The sequence below is a fragment of the Schistocerca gregaria genome, chromosome X (genome assembly GCF_023897955.1).
Source record: "Schistocerca gregaria isolate iqSchGreg1 chromosome X, iqSchGreg1.2, whole genome shotgun sequence".
NCBI classification, from domain to species: domain Eukaryota; kingdom Metazoa; phylum Arthropoda; class Insecta; order Orthoptera; family Acrididae; genus Schistocerca; species Schistocerca gregaria.
The window spans coordinates 774,515,694-774,536,127 of NC_064931.1; the positions used below are offsets into that span (position 1 = coordinate 774,515,694).

A 20,434-nucleotide genomic window follows, 5' to 3' on the forward strand; every position below is an offset into this window, starting at 1 on the left:
CCACTAACCTAATCCTCCAGAAAAAATAGACGCCAAATTCATATTCCAACAGGATAACACATGCAAAACCGTATTTGTCTTTATTATAATTTATTATCATTCATTATCATTTATTATTATTCATTATTGTTGACCTGCTTCCACTAGAAAATTCCGTCCAAATTCATATTCCAACACGATAATCGCTGCAAAACTTTACTTCTGTTTATTATTATTCATTATCATTCATTGTCATTTAATATCATTCATTATCATTCATTGTCATTTATTATCATTTATTATTATTATTATTATTATTATTATTATTATAGGCTTACCTCCACTAAAAATTGCGCCTAATTCAAATTCCAACACGATAATGTCTCGAAAACTGTACTTCTATTTATTATTATCATTTATTATTTATTCAAGATGTCCGATTTTCTCTGCGAGAAAGCCATTTGCCTTACACCCATAACAAAAATCTATCCCAAGTTCAAATCCCAACACCATAATCGATCAAACGTACAAACTTCCGCCGTCACTTATCTTTTTTCACTGGTAACCTGTCAGAATCGCGTGAAATAATAGAGTACACTGATACTAACCTAAGCCACGTCCTTTGATTATGCAGGGGGGAAGGGACTGAAGTCTTTATTTCAAGCAGTACGGTCATCACTTGTTCTCCAACACAGTCAGAACACATCTTTGATATCGCAGTGCAGTCGCCACAACGTCCGCGCTCCAACTGAATTAGTTCAAATCTTTGCCACCCCTGGCCCCGCCTGTCACGTGAGGTGGCCGCTTGCGCTGGACTGCCGGTACGCTGGGGGCGAGCCTAGCGATCGCTCCCACATCGTAAACATGTTTTCGCTGGACACGTTGGAACTTGCCGAGTTCGACGTCACAGTGGTTCCTTGTCCGTTCACCACGTGTATTCGTCGCTTCCGCACGTTTCCCGCCAAAACTGTTTGCCTCGGAGCTGAATCACACAACGGTCGGCCATTCCCTGCCACACTTTTGGCGCCAAAGTTGTATTCCTGGGCATGCTCAAACCTGTCGATACCGACCGCTCACTGACCACCACGTGTCCTTGTGTGAGCGAGACCGCAGTGCTACACTTTTGGCGGCAAAGTTTGCTCGACAGTGGAATCAGGCATGTCTGTATAACAGCACGTTTGGTCGGCACTAGAACGCTCGCTAATTGACTCTCTCTCGCACGCGCGCTATAACTGGACAATCGCTGCGCCGCTTACTTCACACACCCTCCATACACGTGACGGACATAGTCTTCTGTAAATATGCTAACTCCAACATCGCTAATCTAACCTGTCAATTACCTAAGTACGTAATTCCATTCCAGTATTAATCATATTAAATAAATGAATTTATAATTTCATATACATATGCAAAGGTGTTCAACTACCTAATTTCAACTACTTTTCGAGGACCAGACAGCCACCTCTTCCTAGGAACCAGTGCCGAGTTTGAATTCTGGCAGTAAAGAAAGGTCACTTTCGGTTTCTGTACCAACCTAACGAAATTGTTGGAAAGAAAGGGCACTTGTACTAACCTCAGCCACCTGACCGCCACTTCCTCCTAGGAACCATCGCCAAGTTTGAAATCTGCCTTTAAACAAAGCCGACTGGCCCTTCCGCCATCAACGTAAGAAAATTGTTGTACACGAAGGTCATCACTACTAAACTAAGCCACCAGCAGTCAACCTCTTCCTACACATTTCGGGTAAAAGAACTCACCCTGTACTAGGTCCATGGATGGAGGAACCAATTTGCTTTTTTTAGGAATGGAGTATATGTATCACACCGACATGTTCTACACCATACAGACCTGCAAAACACTCATACATAACTCATTTATAATGCTCTAGACACACAATTGCTAATTGTAGACAGTTAAAAATAACGCATAGCACAGCCTACAGACATGCGAACTGCTCGTAAATAATGCAAAACATTTACGTCCAAATAGCCAAACAACTCCTAATTTTCGGAAATAATTTCAGTGCATAGACTGATGGAAGGAGGAACGAGTGTACTTTACTTATTTGGGACATATCTTTTTGAAACTTTCGCTTCTCGTAGGTTTCGATATGTAAGGCTGACCTAAGGCATGTTCAGAACTCCAGTAGTGCACTACACTTGGCAACACAACCACACCCATCAAGATATTCATTCCAATCCAGACATGTAACCCCTCTACAGATAAATTTGTCCAGTTATTTGTCAATTCACTCACAGTCAGATCAGATTGGCGTTATTGCGCAAAAACCGCTCAGACTGCGCTGTGCTGCTCAGGGAAGTAAGGAAGGACTGCACTCTATTTATTTCCAGCCCTTCCTAATTTCACCACACAATACCAAACTGCTCTTAAATAATGCAGTATACAATATCCGCAGACGAGCTCTGTAATCTTAAACTCTCCAAATAACGCACAGCACAGTGCACAGACATGCTCGCAAAATAGTGCAACAGACGCGCCCAAACACCCCCAGCTGCCAAACCGACCAAAAGTCTCTGCTTGGTCTCCCCCAAACATGACCACAACACAGTCTCATTCGCGCCTAACGCCAGAGAAATTGATATCGCCTATGCGCCTTGGACTACACTCCAAGGCAGGACGCGCGCGCGTGTGGTCGGCGGGAGAGAGGGTTCATCAGCCTCCATCCAAGTTCTGCTTCCGCGCTCGCCCATGACAGCCGATCAGAAAGGGCACTCTCATCTGACACACATGAAAGCTGCATTGTTCTTCTCATGTTTACCGCCGGCGTCTCAGGTCTGGACCTGCCTTCACTTCTATTTTCAGAATAGCGCATAGCTTGTCGACATACACGAACATCGCTGCTGCGAAAAACTAAGTGCGGTCACGGAAAACCTATCATTCTGATCTGTGTTGCATGCACGTGTAATGATTGACAACACTTTATTTTTTCAAACAACTTATTTAACCATACAGTATATCTATCACACTATCACTAAACACCCACCCAAATTTGCCCTAGGCCATGTCGCACAGCCCACAGAAACGCACTCAATCATAATTTCAGTACACACAACAGCAAACTGCTAGTAAATAATTCTTCACAGTGCTGTGTAGATACACCCAGTACTCGTAAACTATCCAAATAACGCATAGTAGAGCCTGCAGATCCGCTCGCAAAATAACTCATATAGGTACGAAAAGGGGTTCGCTACGCTTTCAACTACCTAGTTTCAACTACTTTTCAAGGTCATCCAGCGGCTCAGTTCAACATCCAAAATACAGGCTCATAGATCGTTGTATATGGGAAATGTCTTACGATTTTCGCTAGCTTAGCAAATAAGAGAGGTCTAAAAAATGGTTCAAATGGCTCTGAGCACTATGGGACTCAACTGCTGTGGTCATCAGTCCCCTAGAACTTAGAACTACTTAAACCTAACTAACCTAAGGACATCACACACATCCATGCCCGAGGCAGAATTCGAACCTGCGACCGTAGCAGTCACGCGGTTCCGGACTGAGCGCCTTAACCGCGAGACCAGCGCGGCCGGCTAGAGAGGTCTAAATTCTCGTATAAAACATGTATTACCTTTGCATATTCAGCTACACAGAAAAAAACTCTTTCTTTATTTTTCTTAGGTGTAGTTTTAATAATGTCAATTTTAATTTTTAACTTATAACTTACATCCATATCTGAATCACCTATTTCTTTCTCCAACCAGTAATTTGACAAATACAGAGAAGGTATATTGTCCAATTCTAATACATACCTAATTTTTTCCTGTAAAATACTTGTTTTATGGCTTTAACTATTAGCTGTGTTCCTTCCTGCAGCTCTTCTAGGCGAGAGCATTCGGGTATTTTAATTTTTCCTCATATCTCCTCCATTTTGCTACAGTTAAAGCGTTCCACGTCTTCCTCTGTATCTGTCGGCAACTCTTCTGCTACACATTCTTGCGGGATTTCTGTGTAGAACATTAAGTTTACAACTTTTGCAAACTAGTGTCCATTAAATGTAGTTATTTCATAAGTTTTAAACTCGGCAAATGGCTGTTCTGTTGCTAGGTGGACAACATCTAGTTCGCCACACTTAGATATAATATAACCATCCTTTTTAAACCGATCCAAATGGGAACAGAGCTTAATAAACACATATTTCGTGTATCCCTTGATATAGTAAACGTTCTCGACTCTACTGATTTCGGTCAGTAGTCCAACACGTGACCAGTTTCCATGGCTATTTACTGTAAATGTCAACATTTTGTATTCCCCCTTCGTAGAGAGAGATTTTTCCATACACTGTGTTTGCCTGGCCGGCACATCCGCAATAGCTTCCTCCATTTCCATTTGCAGCTTATATTCTTCCTTTATCGCAGCTGTCTTCTCTGTATACTCTAGTTTTCTTTTCTTTAGCTCGATGTCATCCATTTCCAGTTTCCTTTTTCGAGCACATAAAACATTAACTGCACTTAAGAGAGTAATTTCTTTAATGGGGTCCGCAGCTCGTGGTAGTGCGGTTGCGTTCTCGCTTCCCGCGCCCGGGTTCCCGGGTGCGCTTCCCGGCGGGGTCAGGGATTTTCTCTGCCTCGTGATGACTGGGTGTTGTGTGATGTCCTTAGGTGACCTCAGAAGTTAAGTCCCATAGTACTTAGACCCATTTGAACCATTTTTTAAATACAGAATAGGGCCCCAGCTCCGGCTCAAATTTTTATTTATTACAAACATCTGAAAACAATCCCGAATTGCGAAATGCGAATCAATTTCGTTGTGTTTCATTTCACCACGCCTAGCGCGCAGTTCACGCGCAGCGGCCCGTTGCGCTGTCGCGTGCATCCTATTGTCACGTAAACTAGGCTTAAGCAGTGTTGCACGCTCTCGTTTAGTTACTAAACCACTCGACTTAATTACTAGCCTCGTGTGAACCAGCCTTTGCTCTCCCCGTGCCACTAAATAAGCGACGTTCATTTTTGTCCTTCGTTCCTTTCCTCTCTTTTTATTGTGGCCGTTACGCAGAAGGCGGGAAAGAGCGTTACCTTGGGTGGGTATCCGCAGCCTTCTGCGTTCACGAAGAAGCGCGTGTTGACCACGTCCCATTCGGCGGGCGGGTCTGCGCCGGCAGCGAACGCGCGCCGGCTGTAGTTGACGAGGATCTGGTGGCAGCGCGGCGCCGCGGACGTGCAGCCCTCGCGGCAGGACGCCCACGAGCAGTTGTGCAGCCCCTCGGCGTACACGTGCTCCGTCGTGGCGCACGTCACCGGCGCCGGGTCGTAGTCCGCCACGATGGTGGACACCGCCGGGTCGACGACGAACGGGATCAGGAAGAGGAAAACGAAGACCGACACGACGGCCACCGTGCCCAGGCACAGCGACGTGTAGAACTTGGCCTTCTCCACCAGAGACGACTCGTGTGCCTCGTCTCTGGACACCCTGCTGAGGGAACCCATGGCAGAGAGTGACTCCGGCACAGCTCACTCCCAGAGCAAATTAGTTTATGTTGCTTACTCTCCCTCTCACACCAGCTACCTCAGTAACTTAGGTAATCCTACGGCCAAAGTTTAACGAGGAAGCTGCGCTATCTTATAAAGATACACTTTAAATTTGGCAGGTTGTGTAAGAGTTACTGCAGCTGAGCAACGATATTGCAAACAGTCTACAATTCTATACTTTTCTTCCTGGGAAGAAGGATAGGAACACTTCTAGATATCTACAAATAAATTTATCAAATGACGAACAGCTTCAGTTTCTACAACAATAACAACAACGTAATAAGCTCTTCTCTTTCAAACCCGAAGAGTATTAACTAACTTACGTTCAGTGCTATAAGTGTTATATTTGTTATGCAACTGTTTAAAAACTCGTTAGCAGTCTGGAAACGTGAACGAATATTTCACTTTGTATCACTTTTGCAGTCACAATTCGAATATTTTGAGCAAAGGTGCAGATAATGTATTGCTCAAGATTTAATACTCTATAATCTCAATACGTAAATCCTTTAATTAGTCTGAAACTCCTTGTAAAGACATCTAAAAAATTATCGTCTCGAAGAACACTACTCTCGAAGATAATTCAAGATGGAAACAATTGTCCGTGGCAGCGTGTTGCGCTGTCACAAGTGATTCAGCATCCCGCGTCCCCCTCCTCGGTGTACATGCAACAAGGGAGCAAGCAGCGGCAGCGGCGGCAGCGAGTGACGTGGACGTGGTGTGTCCTAAGCGGAGTGCGTCGCTGTGGCGGCCAGCTCAGTTGTCTTGCAACGGGAACATATGCTGGTGGTGAGCGGGGCTCTCGTGTAGGAGGGGGATGCCTGCAACACACAACACGCAGCCTCTTAAACTTCGTCAACTGCTCCGTAAACGTTATCGTGTGGAACATGCCAATAGAACAAACATAGGGAACACACAGTAATATATATAAGCTTAGCGCCAGCTGCTTCGCTTGCATTGACCTTATAGTCCGCACAGAAGTTTTTGTTTTCTTTTAATCGAAGTTTTATGCTGTTCACAAATTACAACATCTAAACTTTGCGCGTTAATTAAGGCCATAGAAGCATCGTCTTTTACGAATTCACTTCTGACCAAAGAGCGATCCTGGCAGCTAGAGCCGGATACCTTCGTTAATACTGCCATTTGAGTTCAGGTGGTGATATGTCCATAGAAACTTTCATCCAGTAACATGTATTTATTTAGATGTCAAACACAGATTTTCATAGAAATGTTTTAATGTACCGAAATATTTTCATAAAAAATATCATCCCCTATTCCACCCCGTTAGGAGTTTAATTTACAAAAACAATGAAACACGTATTCCTTTGTTTTTTATTTCTATCTGAGAAGTGAAATATCAATTTTCGTAGATGCACCTTTGAAAATGCTTTAGAAGTACTTTAATAAAGATGTGTTTTCAAAAAACAAAATTCTCAAGCTATTTCACCCTGTAATTGTACTTGAATTACGCAACCATTAGGGCACCTTACCTGAACCTCTCGATACCAGTAATATTCTACTGTGTTTCTGCAAAGTAGTTAACATATTTCTGAGACAACATTCAGATTTTATTTTATTTGTGATACATCGATATGTTTATACTGCAATGATATTATTCTTATGTGTATTCTTTCATTTGTCACTATGATCTTTGACGTACTTGTAACTCTGATTTTTGGGCGTGTAAGCGATAGTTAAATAGTTGTTAACTTGTTAGAGAGTCGGACCTTGAAAAGGTCAAGTCTTGGACGTCATGTTGGAAAGACGCGTATTGTAGTCCGCTTATAAAATGTGAACTTTAACAGTGACTGTGAGGATGATGTTTTCAAGTATGTTTTGTATTGTGAAGTGATGTTTTGTGTTTCCGTCATATTGCAATAAAAGCAATTAAAAGGAAGTGTAACTTAATTTCGGCGTGCTGATTATTTTTTACATCACCATTGTCCAGCAAAAGTGTAATCTTCAAGAATGGTTTGTGAAGCGCATCTACAAAACTTTTGAATGTAGCAGAATAAAACCTAGGCCTCTTTGCATCCGAGCTTGGAATCATAACCACCTAGATTTTCAACGATTGAGCCATGATTTTACGACGAGACCAGCGTGAGCAACACCACAATCGTTATTAAATGCTGACGTTTGTTGTGGTACGGTTGTTAGAACCCCCATAGGGTCTAAATTAACAAAAATGTTGAAACAGTTATTTCTTTTTTCTGACGGAGGAATCAATTAGCAATTTTCGTACCTGTAGCTACAAAATTATCCTAATAGCAACATATTTTTAAAAAATCCCTATTGCACTCTCTTATGGGTGGAATTTTGAAAAATCCCTTCTTAAACGACGCCTACGGTATAAGACCAGCACCCCTGCAAATTTCAAGTTTCTGTTCTTAGCGGGTTGGGCTGGGCAATGGTGAGTCGGTGAGTGAGCCAGCCAGTCGGGACAGTGAGGGTGGTCTGAAACAGTGTGAAACGCTCGTCAACGTGTTGCAGGGTGTATTGTGCTGAGAAACAATTGCGCCGTTTCCGAGTTCATTAGCATTGAAGTTAGTCAATCAGGTCGTTGCACGCAATTTCAAGCGACCCACCAGAGACAGTGTCACGAAACATGTTTTTCGTTTGATTTCCTAAAACCAAACAAAAGAACGATACGAGAATTGCACATGGCACGTTAGCGAGGATCGGACCCGAGCCGAAGGATGAGCAGTCTCATGCGCTGTCATCTACGCTGTGAGAGCAACTGACAATAAATGTATTTGGCGGGACGCCTGAATTTTCGTATGGCTAACTTTAATACAAATTAACTCGGAAACGGTCCAACGTATCGAGTGTTTCCTTAACATTTATTTCTCAGCACACCCATCCTGCAACGGCCATACAAGCTTTTCAGATAGTTTCTGACCACCCTTATATAACTGTACTACTATTCAGGGAGGAGAAAAATTGTGTCACGAAATTTTGACCCTGGATAGCAGATGCCAGTAGGAACCAAAATTACTAATGTGTAGGTCGGTAACGCACCATTTTTTAAACTACGGAAACTTGGCGCCACGCACTCCGATTAGCCGCGGAACTGCATTGTTGCTGGATAGTCTGGACAACGGATGACCGCGAATGCTTTGCCTGCTGGAGATCGCGATGTATCCAAGGCGAGGGACGTTTGTGTGTGTGAACCGACAACCATAGCGCTGCCCGTCAACCAACGAACGGCAACAGGGCAATCCCACGGCCAATCGGAGCGCCTGGCGCCAAGTTTCCGTAGTTTAAAAGTGGTGCGTTGTCGACCTACACAACATTAGCAATTTTGGTTCCTACTGGCATCAACTATCCAGGGTTAAAATGTCGTGATACAATTTTTCTCCACTCTGTATAAAGGCAAGTCGCTGTTTAACATATTTCCAAAAATTTCGAAAATTGCTTGACTGATTTACTTCAAGTTTTTACACGATTCGATAATAAACTTGCGAATAGACAGAGACTACATATCTTGTAAACATACATAAGCATGTATATATTACGAAATGCCGTAGCGTTATTACCAACAATCAGGAGAATTTCTTGACCGATTGATTTCAAATTTTTGCACGTTACTCTAATAAATATTGGTATAGACGCAGGTTACAAATTTTCTAAATATGTGTGGTGTATAAATATATATTTAAAATCTACACTACTATATAAAGACAAGTGGATATCTAATGTTGGTACCAAAAATCTCGAAAAGTTTTCAACCGATTTACTTCAAATTTTTATATAGCACACTAATAACAACGGACTCAGGCTATATATTTTTAAAATCAATGTGGTACATAAATATATATTTAAATTATATACTGCAATATAAAGAAAAGTCGATGTTTAACGATGTTAGCAAAAAATCTCGAAAAATTCTTGAACGATTTTCTTCAAATTTTTAAACGATACTCTGACAATCACCCGTATAGACATAGTCTACACACACACACACACACACACACACACACACACACACACACACACACAAACAAACACACACACACTTATATTCTAAACCACTGAACCGATTTCAACTTGGTACGCATATCATTTACCGTACGGGAAAAATCACAGTGTGGGTATGAAGACCCACCTATCAAAGGGGTCTGGATGGGGGTGAAAAAGCAGCGTAGCCCATGACGCGCGAGAATACCCATACTTTAGTTATCCAGTACTTCAGAATGGAAACACTTATAGACTTGCAACAAACTTTACACATAATTTCAAACCTTTTAGAAACTTTTCTCGCCGACTACTATCACACCATGATCAAAAGAAAAATTTGTCACTTATTATATTTCTGCCGTTCATGCAGTAAAACAGCCACATGAAACATGACATTTTAATTTAATATTCCTTTACTACTGACTGTATTCGTGATATATTTTGCAAACAGAATTGACATATACCACTGAATGCGCCAGAAAAATTACATTATTGTCCTAATCTAACTTCAGGATGTACAGTGTCATAAACACTGAATGTGTGAAAAACTACCGCATTATTCAAGACGTAAATTTATTACTTCGTTACTACTACCCCTATTCGCAACGCTTTTAGCAGACAGTACCCACACTTGGCGCTGAATGTGCCTACAAAAATATAACATTGTACGACATGTAGCTCAGGAAATATGACGTCAAATATTGAGATGGAGAAAAATCTGATGCGTCATCATGACGTTTTAAATTATTACTTCTTTGCTCCTAAATCTATTCACAACACATGTCGCAGACAGTGTTCATATATGCCACTGAATGTACCTACAGGAATATATGATTGTATGATACATAGTTCAGGAGATATGATGTGAAATACTGCGATGTGTGGAAACTGCCACATCACCCAATATGTTTTAATTTTTTATTTCTTTGTTATTAGCTCTATTCGCAACATATTTCACAGAGTGTATCGACATATGCCTCTGAATGTAATGTGGAATAGTCGTTTTACGACATACAGTCAGGGGTATGATGTCAAAACACTGAGATGAATGCGAAACTGCCGTATTATGCACGAAGTTTTATTACTTCGTTACTCCTAACTCTATTCACAACACATTTTGCAGACGGTAGGCACATATAGAACGGGGTGTACTTGCAAAATTATATCATTGTGCAGCCCATAGTTCAGGAGAAACGACGACATCCACATTAAACTGTGTGAAAATGAAACTACAGGGCGAAATTCGATAGACATAGAGGTGAAATATGTGCACAAACGGTCATGAAATTTTTAAATGTGTATAAAATATATTGGACATGTACGTATGTGATCGTATCATCTGGAGTCCCCCAAGGAAATGTGGTAGGTCCGCTGTTGTTTTCTATGTGCATAAATGATCTTTTGGATAGGGTGGATAGCAATGTGCGGCTGTTTGCTGATGATGCTGTGGTGTACGGGAAGGTGTCGTCGTTGAGTGGCTGTAGCAGGATACAAGATGACTTGGACAGGATTTGTGATTTGTGTAAAGAATGGCAGCTAACTCTAAATATAGATAAATGTAAATTAATGCAGATAAATAGGAAAAAGAATCCTGTAATGTTTGAATACTCGATTAGTACTGTAGCGCTTGACACAGTCACGTCGATTAAATATTTGGGCGTAACACTGCAGAGCGATATGAATTGGGACAAGCGTATAATGGCAGTTGTGGGGAAGGCGGATAGTCGTCTTCAGTTAATTGGTAGAATTTTGGGAAGATGTGGTTCATCTTTAAAGGAGACCGCTTATGAAACACTAATACGACCTATTCATGAGTACTGCTCGAGCGTTTGGGATCTCTATCAGGTCGGATTGAGGGAGGACATAGAAGCAATTCAGAGGTGGGCTGCTAGATTTGTTACTGGTAGGTTTGATCATCACGCGAGTGTTACGGAAATGCTTCAGGAACTCGGGTGGGAGTCTCTAGAGAAAAGGAGGCGTTGTTTTCGTGAATCGCTACTGAGGAAATTTAGAGAACCAGTATTTGAGGCTGACTGCAGTACAATTTAGGCAGTAATTTTTCCCTCGTTATGTTTCGGAGTGGAACAGGGAGAGAAGATGCTAGTTGTGGTACGAGGTACCCTCCGCCACGCACCGTATGGTGGATTCCGGAGTATGTATGTAGATGTAGATGTGAGCAAAGCCACGGGAGAAAAACTCATCCTTAAATCCCTGCAACGATTTCAGTCAAATATGGTACAAATAGTAGTTACAGTCTGGAAAGAAATACTGTAGAGGTAAGAACGACAAGCTCCCTATTGGGGTCAATGAGATAACGTCATGAGATAAGGGAGGACGAGGAAATGAACAGACAGTGAGGGAAGAGGGGGAGGGAGGTACAGACAGGAAGATGGGGAGATGTACAGAGAAAGGAAAGAGGAGGAGATGGACAGAGACAGAGGGGGGAAGAGACAGGCAAAGAGATGGGAGAGGAGCAGATGAACAGACAGAGGGGGAGGAGGAAATGGACAGAGAAAGAGAAGAGGAGGAGTTGGACAGAGAAAGGGGAGAAGAAATTGACACAGAAAGGCAAGAGGAGGAGACAAACACGGAGAGAGAGAGGAGGAGGTGCACAGAGGGAGGGGGAGCAGCAGATTGACAAAGAGAGGGAAAGAGGTGTTGGGATGAGAGGAAGCAGGAGAAGAAAGACAGAAGAGGAAGAAGCTGATGGCAGAGGCTTAGAGGAGCAGATTGACAGCGAGAAGAGGAGGAGAATGAGGAGGAGGAGATAGACAGGGACTGTTGAAAGATCTGTACTAAAAGACTAGAAAGTTGCACAGGCCACACCAACACGAAAGGAAATATGGATAATCCGCTGAATACATAACACTGACGTTATTTTGCAGTAAGAGCTTGGAACATATACTGTGTTGGAACATTATAAATTACCTCGAAGGTAACGGTCTATTTACACACAGTCAACACGTATTCAGAAAATATCATTCTTATGAAACATAACTAATTCTTTATTCGCAGGAAGTAATGACTGATATCGTCAAGGGATCTTAAATTAACTATATGTATCTAGGTTTCCAAAAAGCTTTTAGCCGGCCGTTCTGGCCGAGCGGTTCCAGGCGCTTCAGTACGGAACCGCCCTGCTGCTACGGTCGCAGGTTCGAATCCTGCCTTGGGCATGGATGTGTGTGATGTCCTTAGGTTAGTTAGGTTTAAGTAGTTCTAAGTCTAGGGGACTGATGACCTCAGATGTTAAGTCCCATAGTGCTCAGAGCCACTTGAACCATTTTAAACCAGAAGGCTTTTGACACCGTTCCTGACAAGAGACTTGTAATCAAATGGCGTGCCCTTGAAGAATCGCTTCAGTTGTTCAACTGGAGCATGGCGTGCCTATGAAGAATCGCTTCAGTTGTTCAACTGAATCCATGTATTCCTCTCAGAAAGGTTGCAGTATGTAGTAATCGACAGAAAATCATCGAGTTAAACAGAAGTGAGATATGCATTCCCCAGGGGAATGTTTTAGATTCTCAAAAATGTTCAAATGTGTGTGAAATCTTATGAGACTTAACTGCTAAGGTCATCAGTCCCTAAGCTTACACATTACTTAATCTAAATTATCCTAAGGACAAACACACACGCCCGTGCCCGAGGGAGAACTCGAACCTCCGCCGGGACCAGCCGCACAGTCCATGACGGCAGCGCCCTAGACCGCTCGGCTAATCCTGCGCGGCTTTTAGGTTCTCTGTTGTTCCTAATCTACATGAACGGTTTAGGAAATAATCTGAGAAGCCGTTTAGATGGTTCGCAAATGATTCTCTCATTTACCGTCTAGTAAAGTCATCAAAAGATAAAAACCAATTGCAAAATGTCTTCGACACGATATCTGAATGGTGCGAAAAGTGACAATTGTTTCTCAATAAAGAAAACTGTGAGGTCACTCACACGAGTACAAAAAAAAGAAAAATCCGTTAAATTTTGATTACATAATAAATCACACAAATGTAAAGTCTGTGAATTCGACTAAATACCTTGGAATTACAGTTAGGAACAACTTAAATGGGAACAGTCACATAGATAATGTTGTGAAGAAACCAAACCAAGGACTACGTTTTATTGACAGAACACTTAGAAGATGCAATACTGCCTACACTACGCTTATCTGTCCCCTGCTAGAGTATTGCTGTGCTATAATTTTTTATTTTATTTTATGATTTTCATTTGTAACTGCTAAGTTGTTATACCAAGAACATGATATTTTAAAATATTTCTTTTTTTCAGAAACGCTTTTTTTTTGCTATTAGCAGTTCACATTTTGTATCCTCTCTACTTTGACAGTCGTAATTTATTTCGCAGCGCAAATAGCAACCTTAGTAGTACTTTTAGTGTCTCATTCCCTAATCTAATTCATGCAGTAACTCCTGATTTAATGACAGGTTACAATGCACTACTCTCATTTTAATTTTGAAAATACTTTTCAAGACACAGTCTATTCCTTTTAAGGGATCTTCCAAACCCTTCACTGTGGAATCGCCGCAGACTTCATCGTGAGCGTATTGGCGTAGCATTCAACCAAAACTATGTAATATGCTACATTGTTCCTTCTGTTGTTGGGTGCCTTCATATTCCTCACAATGTTGGCGTAGTCATTTATCCAATGTTCTTAATCACTCATTTAATGTCTCATTAACTCAGGATGTTTTCCCAGACAAACTGAAATATCCCACTATTAGCCCTCTCTGTAAGAAGGGTGACACTACGAATGTTAGAAATTACTGCCCAATGTCATTCCTTACATCATTTTCTAAAAAATTTTAGGAGACAATTTACTTTACGGTTGCCACCCGCCGGTATAGTAATGGGATACTTAGCCAACCAGAGCTTGGATTTTAAAAGGGCCATTCTACTGAATCAGCTATTTATACATTTATTGAACACATGATAAAAATTTTAAATGATGAAATGTCCCTAATTGAGATCTTCTGTGCTTATCGAGGACCTTTGATTACGTGTCAGTCATAATATTCTATTATAGGAGTTCAGCAATGACTGATTTAGTTCTTATTTAATAAACAGAATGCTGAAAATTACCCTAGGCTGTTTAAGTAATATAAAGGGGAATGCCCATATCATTTGCGTGTGGAGAATTACAGTGAGACCACCACTGAGTTCGTTCATTGATCCACCACTGTTCTTACTTTAAGTTACTTATCTACAATTTTATTTGAATCAGGAAGAAGAATCAGTCCTGTTTGCAAATGATTACAAGCATTGTTGTGAAAGCGATCAAAAAGCATCAACATAAAAAACAGTAATTGAAGTTTCTGAGCAAATTGCGGACATGGTTCTACATAAATAGGCTAGCTTTAAACTTCGAACAAATACAGCTCATCCAGTTTTGTACTGTTAATAGTATACCACCTCGTATTATCCTAGTATACGAAAAGGAAATAATAAACAGTTGTAATCTCTTAGGTAGACATACTGATGAAAATTTAAACTTGAATAACCATATAGTGGGCCAATCAAAACGTTTAGGTTCGAATACTTTTGCTATAAAATAAGTACCTATTTTGGAGGTATACAGGTCAGTAAGCTAACATATTTTGCAAATTCTCATTGATCAATGGGTTACGGGATAATTTTCGGGGCTACCACCTAACTTAGGCAAAAAGTATTCATTGTCCAGAAGAAAGTAATTGGAATTACGAGTGGGCTTCTGACATGCACAAAATGCAGGAATCTCTTTAGGCAGCTGGAATTATTAACTATAGTCTCACAGAAGATGTATTCAATTATGAAATCTGTTGTCAACAAATCCATCTGAGTTTGAGAGTTACAGAGACATTCGCAAATACAAAACTACCCTTCAATGAATCTAACTTTTAAACAGAGAGGAGTGAAATCTGCAGCTATAGAACTATTTGACAATCTTCTCATGGAAACAAGACTATAAAAGATAGCAAAAGTATTTTAAAGTATAGATTGAAGATGTTCCTCCTTAACTTAATTCCTCAATAACAATTAGTTATTTTTACAGAACAGAAACCTGTAAATGACTTTCCTGTAGCCATATAAGTAATTCTGACACACACACACACACACACACACACACACACACACACACACACACACACACAGAGTTCCCCCTTAAGAGATCTAGTGACCTTTAGCCAGTGACAGCTTCATTTCCTCTTCCTCTTTTCTTCCCAAAACCTCTTCATTGATTTGCTCTTTTTTCTTCCTTTCCTCTGTCCACTTTTTTGCTGTTGTTTCTTTACTTGAGATTTGTAAAGTTTTCTTATTTCTTAATTTGTTTGTGACTTGTTTTCTGTCCTTAGTTTAGTCTTCTGAGATTTTAAATCGTTCCCAGTCGTCTTGTGTTTCTTTCACCCGTGTTGTATTTAGTTTTATACACAGTTATAGACAGGTTGTTACAGACCGATACCGACAAACTTCAAGGTGTTGTAGAGGGTGTCGTGAGGAAGAAATTGAGGATAGGAACCTGTGTCTGGGAACTTCATCCAACGACGCTACGGAGTGTCGACGTTATAGGCGCTTAAGCCTGCTACTAGGCCACCCCTTCGGCAGCAAATGTGACTTTATACGTCTTGTAGTTTTCTTTTTTTTTTTCTAGAACCCTCTAAAATGTCCAGTGCTTTTCGGTATGCAGGAGACAGCAAACCGCTGATGGAGACCTATGTCTGAAACCGTCATCCACCGAGGCAACAGAGCATCTCGTTCACATGAGGCAAGGCCTGACTACATAACACTTAGCTCCATCTTCTCTACTAGCGATCCTGGAAACCAGTAGCGGTCACTGAATAACAAACAACTTTTTCTAGACGCTCTGCCTATGATCTGTCAGCGTACAAAGTCACATTCCCTTCCAAAGAAGCAGCCTAGTAGCAGGTGCCGGCTCCTATAGCTTCGACGCTTTGTAGCGTTTTGGCACACAGATTCCTATCCTCAATTTCCTTATCACGACACCCATACAGCCCCTCGAAGTTTGGAAGTTTGTCAGTATGGTTTTATAACCCTCACTATATTACACTAGCAAACCCGGCAATGCTTCATAGCTCTAAGTAGCAGACAGTCTAACCACTCAGCTACGGAGGCTGTCGAAGATATCCGTGTGCAAAAAGAACTTTAAAAGAATGATATCTTTTACAGTCGGCATGTTTGTCGTCCTTGGAGATGGGATAAAAAACTGCACAGGACATAAACACATTGGGTTGATGTAGTCCCAAAATTGTGGCTTTTCAAGTTCATATTTAACTTAGTCGGTCTTTAACAATGGTGTCCTATGCTTGCCACGACAGAGACAAAAGTATGGACACTTGAACATCATAGACTGGTGACGGAAATGCTGTTCGTAGGGAATAGAAATCTGAATGCTGGCCTGACCGCTGCCTTTGCGTATTAGTACGCTAGTTGAATATTAAAGAAGTTTTGCGTTAGTACAATTTCACATAACTAAGCTATCACGATTTTAGTGCCCCATAAAGTTATTTTAACGTGAGTGACATTCTCTGCTGTAGAAGGAAAAAGAAGGGAGCCAGTGGAAAAATACTGTTGTCGGAGCACAAAAAAGGTAAGTATACTCCTGTTTAAGAAAAATGGGGTACCAGCCTGCCTTATTCTACCTTACTCAGCACTTTAAAAAAATTTCCCAAAACTTTTGGCATTTGAACATACTCGCTCTTGTTTATGTTAAGAGAGAAGGAGACTGTGGCAGTGGGGAAGAGACAGAAAAGTAATAAATATATACTGGAAGATTGCAGACAGTGGTTTTGGTATAGAAGGAGTGAAGGAGACAACGTCAATCTAAGAGAAAGAGAGAGACCTAGCGGCAGTTGAACATAACTGACAGTGACAGAACGGTTCTTGGAAAAGAGTGAAGGGGAAAGTGCACGTGGTAGAGGAATTAAGAGAGGGATAAAGTGGAGATGAGCGAGATCCAGTGATAATAAGAGAAAGCATGTGACAATGACAACGAGGAAGAGAGATAGCGATAGTGAGAAGAGACAAAAACAGTGCGAAGGAATGAGTGAGTTGTAGCCGTAGGAGAGAACAACAAGGAGACAGTGACAGGGAGAGGAGACAGTAACTGGAAACTGGAAATTTGTGGTAAGGTCTTATGGGACCAAACTGCTGGGGTCATTGGTATCTAAGCTTACACACTACTTAATCTGACTTAAATTAATTTATGTTAAGGACGACACACACGCCCATGTCCAAGGGAGGACGCGAACCTCCGACGAGGGGAGCCGCGAGGACAATAACAAGACGCCCTACCCCACGCGGCAGGAGGCAGTAGCAGTAGGACAGAACGAAGGAGACTATGGCTGTGAGACAGTAGACAGTGACAGAGAGAAACAAAAACTTTGCATGGGCTTCAGTACTACAATTTGGGCATCCCAGAACCCTTCTGTTGATGACGGAGACACTTGTATAGCATAGTTCTCAGTGCCAAGTCACTTTATAAATTACCTTTTCGCCTCACAACGGATTTTACATGCGTACTTTATATGTAGAAGTAGTGTAACTTTGAACCACTGTATCTCGGAAACTGATAGCGATATCAAGAAAATTTTCAAAGTTGTTCGAGATCCGGATCGATGCGCTGAGGATGACACGGCGGTTGGTCGGTATCTTTGGGCCTTCAAGGCCTGTTCGACCTGAGTTTAGTTTTATCCGTTATGGAGAAACACCCCAAAAATTTCAGATATTTTCTTGGTTCCACGGCCAGGTTTTGGTAAGCAAAAACCATGTTTTCGGGGTGTTTCTCGATAACGGATAAAACTGAACTCGATTCGAACTGGCCTTGAAGGCCCAACGATACCGACCGACCGCCGTGTCATCCTGAACGCACAAATGTCACTGAATGCGGATACGGAGGGGCATGTGGTCAGCATTCCATTCTCATGGCCGTTGTCAGTTTGCGTGACCGGAGCCGCTACTTCACAGTCAGGTAGCTCTTCAATTGGGTTCACAAGAGCTGAGTGCACCCCGCTTGCCAAAAGCGCTAGGCAGCCTGGACGGTCACCTCTCCAAGTGCTATCCAATCCCGACAGCTCTTAACTTCGGTGATCTGACGTTACCATTACAGTAAAGCTGCTGGCCGATAACGGATTAAGATTTTGGAGACAGGAAGATGGTACTTCCAGATAAATGCCTAGAGAATATACCGTCACAAATTTGAGCACTTTCATTGTTATTTATTTAGATATCTGTTGCTGAGGACGAATAAATGGTGAAAAACGCATTTTTCGGGTTTTCTCGGAAACCGCCCATAAATGAAATGGTGCCTCCATAAGCCCCTTAGGGAGCGTCTTGGACAACATCTGATGGAAAAAGAATCAACGGATTTGCTTCTTTTGCCGAAGCTGGAGGAAATGTATAAGTCCGCAGCTCATGGTCGTGCGGTAGCGTTATCGCTTCCCGCGCCCGGGTTCCCGGGTTCGATTCCTGGCGGGGTCAGGGATTTTCTCTGCCTCGTGATGACTGGGTGTTGTGCGATGTCCTTAGGTTAGTTAGGTTTAAGTAGTTCTAAGTTCTAGGGGACTGATGACCATAGAAGTTAAGTTCCATAGTGCTTAGAGCCATTTGAGCCATTTTTTTGAAATGTATAATATTAAAAAACTGACTATGTACTGTAGGATAGTTACAACAAGAAAATCCCTAGCCCAACAGATATCCGAAACACTTGATCCTACCTTTCTGTAACCAAAAGAACGCAAGGTTTGAGGCCCAGAAAGATCCCGTTCTTATCATAGCATTTTGGAACAATTGGTAGTGTACGCTGCCACAAGTGTAGCAATTCCCAAAGAGAGCTACAGGACTGTTTTATAGTATTATAAAATGGCTCTGAGTACTATGGGACTTAACATCAGAGGTCATCAGCCCCCTAGAACTTAGAACTACTTAAACCTAACTAACCTAAGGACATCACACACATCAATGCCCGAGGCAGAATTCGAATGTGCGACGGTAGCAGTCGCACGGTTCCGGACAGAAGCGCCTAGAAGCGCTCGACCACCGCGGCCGGGTGTAGTATTATCTATTGTAATCTAAATGAATGGTTGGTTGGTTGATTGATTGGAGGGGGGGGGGGGGGGAAGAGGAGACCAAACAGCGTGGACATCGGAACCATTAACGAAGCTGCCAGTAGCTAAGGGACAAACAACACGAACAGTATAGTACAGTTGATGGGGAAAGAAATTTGGCAAATAAAGTGGCAAAAGGAATGTTGGGGTGGCAGGAAGAGTAAAGAACAGAAGGGGATGGGAGGTGGATAGGAGCGAGAATAGGTCCCAGAGGTACTATGTCCAACAGGGCACCAGCATGACTATAGACCCATCTTGATCGCCACACCATTTGTGACCATGACACAATGAGGACAACAGCAGAGGAGGAAGGCAAGCAGTCCACCAAAATATGGATCACCGAGAGGAGGGCGCCGCAACTACAAAAAGGGGCAGTGGCTCATTACACAGTAAAAAGATAAAGACGCCAGAGGATAGAGGATGGTAGATTCCCGCCAGGAGAGGTGGAAGGAAGTACGCCAGATGGCGAGAGTCGCCTTAAGCACACATAGTTCATTAGATAGCAGGGCGGCCAACAAAGAGTCGCCCCATGACTGAGTGAAAAGCAATTTGCCTAGAAGCCACAAATGCGCCCCAAGAGGGGTCATGAAGAATTTGGGGTAAGTGGTTGCCCTCCCAACCAGTTGGTAAACTTATTACATGGGATACCCATGTGGCTGGGAATCCAAAGGAAATCAACTGAACAAGCAGCATGGTCAAGATTGGCGAGCAGGTCGTGGATGGCAGAGATCAAGGTGTGGTGGGAATAAAACTGGCCATTAGCATGAAGGCTACTCATCGAGTTCATACATAACAAAAGTAGGGTGTGAGAGGATCATTTCATAAAGCAAACAGAAGACATCAATGAATATCCCAGGTGATCTTGGTTCTAGAGCCATTGGAGTAAAAAAACAAGGGCATCCTGAAACTTCCATAAAG

General features: G+C 42.1%; 2 protein-coding genes across 2 annotated transcripts in view; both read right to left on the reverse strand.

Moving 5' to 3' along the window:
• Positions 1-4,937: 4,937 nt before the first annotated feature.
• On the reverse strand, positions 4,938-5,420 carry LOC126298311 (protein tipE). The gene has a single exon (XM_049989608.1). The coding sequence runs from the start codon at positions 5,418-5,420 to the stop codon at positions 4,938-4,940; it is 483 nt and encodes a 160-aa protein (XP_049845565.1).
• The window catches only part of LOC126297541 (uncharacterized), a 207,201-nt gene continuing 191,776 nt past the window's right edge, over positions 5,010-20,434 (reverse strand). Inside the window, exon 2 of the mRNA XM_049988455.1 lies at positions 5,010-6,280. The gene's annotated coding sequence lies outside the window, so the exon portion shown is untranslated. The remainder of the gene's footprint in view (positions 6,281-20,434) is intronic.

Bases quoted from the DNA above. Each gene is read 5' to 3' on its own strand.
- LOC126298311 (XM_049989608.1), bottom strand. From the start codon at position 5,420: ATGGGTTCCCTCAGCAGGGTGTCCAGAGACGAGGCACACGAGTCGTCT.